Source organism: Humulus lupulus, chromosome 8 (assembly GCF_963169125.1).
Source record: "Humulus lupulus chromosome 8, drHumLupu1.1, whole genome shotgun sequence".
Classification (NCBI taxonomy): Eukaryota; Viridiplantae; Streptophyta; class Magnoliopsida; order Rosales; family Cannabaceae; genus Humulus; species Humulus lupulus.
Genome location: NC_084800.1, coordinates 10,599,898 through 10,607,358, shown reverse-complemented (window position 1 = coordinate 10,607,358; position 7,461 = coordinate 10,599,898). Strand labels below are relative to the sequence as shown.

At 34.5% G+C, this 7,461-nt stretch overlaps 1 protein-coding gene across 4 annotated transcripts in view; it reads right to left on the bottom strand.

Annotated features, from left to right (window-relative positions):
- Positions 1–641: 641 nt before the first annotated feature.
- LOC133794533 (uncharacterized) overlaps positions 642–7,461 on the bottom strand; it is a 28,291-nt gene continuing 21,471 nt past the window's right edge. For 2 of the 4 annotated variants that reach the window (XM_062231814.1, XM_062231815.1), the window contains 8 exons: positions 6,516–6,868; positions 5,730–6,192; positions 5,310–5,636; positions 3,813–4,593; positions 3,630–3,688; positions 2,763–3,227; positions 2,121–2,159; positions 642–1,111 (listed from right to left, as the gene is read on the bottom strand). In XM_062231814.1, the coding sequence (XP_062087798.1) occupies positions 926–1,111; positions 2,121–2,159; positions 2,763–3,227; positions 3,630–3,688; positions 3,813–4,593; positions 5,310–5,636; positions 5,730–6,192; positions 6,516–6,868 (2,673 nt within the window). In that variant the 3' untranslated portion in view covers positions 642–925. Of the gene's footprint in view, positions 1,112–2,120; positions 2,160–2,762; positions 3,228–3,629; positions 3,689–3,812; positions 4,594–5,309; positions 5,637–5,729; positions 6,193–6,515; positions 6,898–7,461 lie in introns of those variants that run through there. The other 2 variants (XM_062231816.1, XM_062231817.1) reach the window with 2 other exon arrangements.

The following is a 7,461-nucleotide window of genomic DNA, read 5'->3' as shown; positions in this document are numbered from 1 at the left end:
TAAATGACCACAAATAGTAACCTTCACTTAAGTAGCAAAATGTATACGTGTAAGTTATAGTATATATATTTTTTGTTAATATATGTATTGACTGTAAAATTCGACGAGGAAACACTTTTCACTAAACTTATTTGCTATGATTTGTTCATGCAATTGATCGTCGTTATGGACAATGTATTAAAGTAATAATATTAGGAGGAAATCAATGATTATTTCTAAGGACATTTACAGAAGTGACAAGTGTTATCATCTCATCAAAAGAATGAATACAGAAGCCGTTTGCTGCTTCAGAGGCAGCTAGAAATTCTTGTCGTTGCATCCTTAAACTGCTTGCATGGTACAACACACGAAAGCAAAACAATTATACCGAACCACTTATATTTATTGTCTTATATACACTGAATCACCTTGTTAGACCAAAGAAATTCGAAGTACATGCAGTTTCTTAATATATGGCACATTTTATGGTTTTTTTTCTAACAATGAACGGCACATATAATGTTATTATATACATAAATAAATATCCCACATCTTTCATACAGACAAAAAGGTAATACTGTCACCTACCAACGAAAATACAAAGGTTCTGTTTGACTCAATTTCCACTTTTTTTTTTTTACTTCATTTGTCAGCACAACGGATGCACCAGAATGATGTCTACTTTTAATTAGATAGTTTACTTGTTAGTTCAAGATACACAAATGGGAAGCTTAGATCTATACAAAAAATTCCTAAACTATTTTATATGTTAATCATATACTTAGCCCAGAAGTCCTATAATATCTCATTCTGTACAACAAACCAATGATAAGAATTATCTTACGACTAGGGTGATTTTAGAAGCATAACAAAAATAAGACTGCATAGGGGGCTTGCAAGTAGATACAGAAAAAAAAAAAATCAAGCTAAGCTAAGCTAAGCTTCCCTACAGTAAGAAAGTACTCATGGGATTTGCGAAATAATGGTTACGACAAACCAACTTCGGCTTGCTAAAGCTACTTCTGAAAAGGGTCCCCAGGATTGTTGGAGGTGCACTGGATGTAGTTTGATGCATCTTCCTCACATTAAGATGTTTATCCAAAATCATCAACTCCAATAATTTTCTACAGCTCTGCAAGAGATTCAGAACTCGCATTAGCATGGATTCAGAAAAAAGAATGCAGATGTCTAGTTTTCTACGTCACAAAAAATCCTCAATTTGGACCTAAGATCATGAATATGTACTTGGCAATTCTAATTGGACTTTTGGAATTAAAATTGGTGCCAAAATCCTTCTTTGAAGTCATCAATTTGGAGCAAATAAATGGTTTTGCAACAATATACATACACATAAATATGTCACATTTCAACAGAGGCTTATGATCACCCAAGGGAGGGCCGGTACGGATACTCTTATAAAAGATCAAAATCAAGAATAGCTTTATGATTGCCGGACAATTTTCTTCCTCTTAACTTCAATTAGGCCTTACAGATCTAATATCCATAGCAGGTAACTGAATTAAGTGACATAGCACAGAAAGCTACTATTATCTTTTCAAGTTCCTTCAATTTACTTAGCAAGTCATCCGACCTTAACATAAAAACATAATTTTCTAAGTAAAGCTTGTCTTTGTTGGGTCGTATTTGGAAACTGCTCATGCTTGCAACTCTTTTCTCTCAGAACTCCAGCAAAACTATCTACCTTTTTTTTTTTCCACAAAGAAGTTCTAATTCATTATTGATGATGGAAAATAAGTTGTTCTTTACTTGTAAGGTTCTCAGTAAGTTCACAACACAGTAACCAGTAATGGCACATCTGATGACTAATAACGATGAAATTGTCTGAATAATTAGATGATTCTATTTTATCTTCTAGCTTGAAGATAATATAACTTATCATCTTCTGTAGTTTCCCTTTTAATAAAAAAGTTGAGCATCTGATTAATCACCCTTCTTTGACACGTACAAATAACCAAATTATCGAGAAAATATCAAAAACTAACAGATTTTATGGCACAGCCGAAGAAAACAATTTTGTCTAGAACTAGATTACTTGATTATAGTGTTAGGGCAAAATAGATAGAAAATATCATGAATAAATATTCAAGATAATCTTAATAGACAAAATTTGAATGGCATACCTGGGGATTCAAAACATCCATCCGATTGATAATTTCGTCCTAACACAAAAACAAGAAATTAAGAACAAGTGAGTAGAAAGTAAACTGTTTGACTTAGATGGGAAAACTCAGACCATAAACTCTTTTAAAAGCAACCAATTCTAGTCACTAACAATGAAAAAAAAAAAATCAATGGAAACAGGTTGTATAAAAGGAAATTTTTGACAAATAAATCCCATGTTAGCTCACCTTCTATCCTTACAACTTAAGCTTTCCAGAGAAATAACAGTAACACAATATTAGAGCAGAGGGGGTCTGGAGTTTGAACCAATACACACACACTTACTTCCAATGCATGACACGAGGTGGCCTCTAACAAATTTTGGGATTAACACTAACATACTCATGCTGGACTGTTGCCTATTCTCCAAACCAAAAGTTAAATGGGAGTGTTTAATTTAAAATCTAATTTGGCACACTTGCTTTGGGTTTCTTATGACTAAGTGTCTAGGCTAAATTTAGCTTACAAAGCATATTGCAAGATATATCATACTTGATTTTAATTGTTATCATGCATCTCCAAATGGCATGGCATGGCATTGTAAGTCTAAAGCTGAATCTTTTTGTTTCCATCAACATATCTAATATAGGATTCGTGAGTACCTCCAAAATCCCTGGATTTTGCATGGCTATTCCAATGACACGTCTTCTTAGTCCTTTGTAGACAGCCTCATTGATTGTTCCATCTCCATTTATCCATGGTAATATTGGCACGCATAATTCACCAGAAGAAATTATAGAAGATTTAACTTCTTTATCCCCTTCAGATGAAACAAGTTTGCCCTGTATACAGACTTCATGTAGATCGCTCACTTGATTTTCATTAATTGAGTCAGTCATTTCTACAGGAAAGTTAAGAATAGAGACTTTGTGTATATCATCAGTATTCATGATGGATTCCAGCGAATCATGACTATCAGCATTAAGGACAACATGGTTGTTATCACCTTTCACACTCTTAACCGCAGAACGAGCTTTGATATCTTGACACTTAACAGCAGTTGATGTCAGAAAATACTTGGAACGATACAAAGCATCGACAACATGGACGGAGTCAAAAGCACTAACCTGAGTAGAGAGCACGGATAGAATATTAAGTAAATCACCTTTTTTTTCAATAATATACTTTTGTGGAGACTTGAACCCTCATTGCTCACCTAACTTTAAAAAATTTAAACTATTCATAAAAAAAAAATTAAAAAGGTCCCTCAAATTTAACCAACAAGAGTATATGAAATCATTTGCAGCATTGTTTGAATTGTTTCAAAATCATTTCTCACATTGTAAGTGTCACATTACTGTTGGGCAGTGCAAACTACAGCATCAATGTGTTGCAACTTGCACATGAAAGATAGAAAGCCTATTTTTATGGTAATATTGTGATTGCATTTTAAGTAAAACGGTCCTTTGACATATGCATAAGAACAGTACATAGCTGTAATTTAGGTTCATTTATTCTCTAAAACTAACCTTCATAACACGACCAAATGTTTCGAGCACAGAAATTATAACTTCGGGCATCTTTTCACCTGAAAGAAAACAACTTGAAGTCATCTATACAAAAGGGAATCATGTAACAGCATCTTCCTGTCAGGCACATGCATTCACATACAAATCATCACATTAACTGAATATCCTAGTATGCATTTATACCTGGCATAGTTATGAATTCAGAAATTTCATCCATGCTCAAACCTTGGTCACCAGCCTTCCGAATTGCAGCATAAACAGCCTTAAAGAGATCAGGATTAATAGAACTAGAGCTTCCTAGATCAGCATGTACTGGAAACAAACTTGCAGCATAGCCAGCCATAGCTATCCAAGGTGACTCATTCATGTTCTCTATTACAGAGGTATTGCTTTCTGAATTAAGGATTTCCTTTACATGGTCAGAATAAAATAAACTTGTCGGAGCTGAAGTAGTGACACATATATTATTTTCATCAATATGTGGTTCAACAGAACAGGTATCCTGAGCTCTGAACAAATCTACAACATCAGCTGTAGAAAATTCTGCCCGGCTAATTGATACCATTATACCAGGGAAACCTTTTTCTCGACGAGAAATAATTTCACCTTCTGCTGCCACCAAGAATTTTAGTTTCTTGGCCTTGTCACCATCAGAAAAGTCATTATTATCAATTTTTCGCTTCAAGCTTCTTGTATCCTCAGCCTCGCCAACTCCTTCATCTGGCAAGCATGGAGAAAGCAACAATTGACCCGAAGAAATTAAAGCAAACAAATGAAAAATGTCCCCGCACTGCAAATCCGAAGTGAGATCAATTCCTCCTTCTGTAAGATCTTTCTCTCTTTCATGAAGCCAATTGGCGAATTTAGAAGCTCTTGTCCCTGAATTAGTTGGAAATGATGACTTAAAAACATTATGCATGAACTGTTGCGACAATGAAAAAGGTTGATTACCACTACCACCAACCTGCCGAATAGGACAGAAAATTCATTCAGGGAAAAAGATGTAGATTACCTAAGATGCATATATATAAAGTAAAGATTATAAATCAGATGACAAAAAATCAATAAGATAAACACTTAAAGTGAATTTAAAAGCGCAGGATGAATAAAAGGCAAGCCAAAAAAAAGAAAAAATACCAAGCATCATCATGCTCTTTGTCACTGACATTTGCTTTTAGACTAGAATAATAAGATAGACTTCTCTAAAATCATGATATTAATATTGTAACATGCTAAACCATGTGAAGAGATGACTAACACATTCTGCAAAAACGAAAATGCACATATTCTTGATGTAAAGAAGACAGCATATAGCTAAACATCAAAGCGAAATGCTGATCTCATTATGTCTTTTAATCCAATTTGGAATCATTTAAAAATATCATTTTCCAACTTCCTGCATAGTATGTTCTGCATTAAATAAGAAAATGAACTCACTAGTAAGTACCGTTAAAATTGTTCAAGGAAAGATAGCTCAAGCTTTCAGAATGAGCAGTTTCTACTATAATATTACAGACAACTACTCCAGATAAAAGGGTTTTCTCATTGCTATGATATACCAGAATTATAATAAATATCCAAAAATATAACATATATATATTTACATGATTCATCAGCCTTTATTTAAAAGAAAAAGTACTCAAAATGGGAAGCAAGGAGAAGCGGCGTAGCAATCCTTACCATAACTCTCTTCTCTCTAAGGTAGTTAAAAGCTGCAAAAAGGTCACGCTCAGAGTAACGCCGAAGAATTTCTGCTAACATATTGGGCACCATTGGTGCACTAGATGTACTCAAGAAAATAAGCTTAAACAGCTCTACAGCATTTGATATAGCCAATGATTTGTATACATGTCTACTGACTTTAACCTCCTCATTCAGAAGCTCAATAAACTTTTTATGAAGGCGCTGAGCCCGTGATCTTCGCATGGAACTTTTTTGTAGTCCTCCACCAAAGTTTTGGACATCCTCGGGAGTAGTAGCATCAGTTTTTTCTGACTCCAGAAAATCCTGCAAGCAATACTATATGTTAGGCTGTCTACTCAAATACCATTTTAATCAAAACAACAATATAAAATAAAAAGTGTAAGAGACTGTGTTAACATTTTTCTTGGCATTCATCTTTATATCTGACCACTCCTCATATGTGGATCCAACTCTCTTTGAAGCCTCCAGTTTAGCCATCCATTTGCAACGAAGAACCTCGTCAAGGGCAGTTTTAATACTGTTGTTATTGAAATCATCCCAGCCCTCTTCCTCCTTAGCATGTTCATTGGCGTCAGACAATTTTTTATTGAGACCTTTACCCGACGAACCTTGAGATCTGCATTCATCTTTTTCAAGTAACTTGTTTTGAGTTTTCTCCAAGAGCTTCACATATCGTTCACTAAGCATGTTACAAAGCCTCATTACAGCTTTTCTGATTTTGACATTACTATTGAGTGATGCCATTCTTTTCCTGCAGGTACTTGGTGGCGCTGGAAGATCAACAACTGACCCCCAATCTGTGCGGTAATATTTTGTCCCAAGTGCAGCACGGTGTCTAGCATATTGGATCACCAATTGCCTGAAAGAAAAGATGAGTGGAAGTAAATTAAATTACAATGGTAACAACCACATTTAGTTTCTTCTTAAAGAAATTAACGGTGTATCACAAGCACTGTAAATGTACAAAAGAGAGGAAATACAATTTTTTTTTTAAATATCCACAAGTTTTCCCATTTTTTTTAGTTCTCTCCACCAGTTTATTATCATTCTTGCAGGGTATTACAAATAACAGTTCAGAGTTGGAAGTTCTCATAATTTCCCCATGTTATAGAATATTTACTGCTCTAATAACTCTGCTAAATGGTTCTCAAGTCTATAGTAATATCTCATAATATGATTTACCTATCAGCTTCCTCTGTCCATGAAAACCTCTTTTGTCGTGATGCCTTCATCTTCGAAATAGTAGACCTAGTAATAACAGAATAAGAACCCTCATCATCTTCATTAAGTTCTGGATCCCCAGTGTTAATGTGATTTTCATCATCCAGAAACATTTCATGAGCTCCTGTAGAAGATACTGAATTTTCTCCTTCCATGAATTGATTTCCAGTATCAGGACATGTAAGAAGCCTCTCATCATCAAACTCTCCAGCCACCTTGTCAACTTTTCTCACCTTCACTGACCTTCCATTAGATCTTTCAACAGGAATTTGGTTAAGACGTAATTGGCGCCTATCATAATACACTCGAAGCACCTGCAAATCCTCGTACGGAGATAAGAATGCTGAACCTCGAAAGGGGAGAGTATTAAACAATAATATAAAGGTCCAAAAACATCGCAGATAAAAGACTAGTGACAAACAAAATAAGATTAAATCAGCTCTAAACAATGACCGATGTGATAATGAAAAGTCAAATAGAAGCCCGAATTTGTGAACAGACTCAAACAAATAAGTTGAACATAATTTAAAATCTATACACACACACACGCTACAATGATTAAAATATAAACAGGAACATTATGACAACTGCAAAGGCTCAATCAGTCAAAGTAAATGAACAATAAAAGAAATATTTTACAAAAGCATGCCAATAGAAAATGAAGAAAATCAAAAAGCTATTGAACAAAAACCAAAAATGTACAAAATAGAAAGGAGAGTTAACATGGCTTTAGACTACTAAACCACAAAGTACCTAAGGCAAATACCTCTAACAGATCACTCCTAGTAAGAAAAAAGAACTGTTCTGTGTATTAGGATGACTGTTATAAAACCATCCAAAAAACTTCCATTTTGACACTAACAAATGTGCAATCAAATAGTACTCAATTTCTAGCTAACCAGAAGCC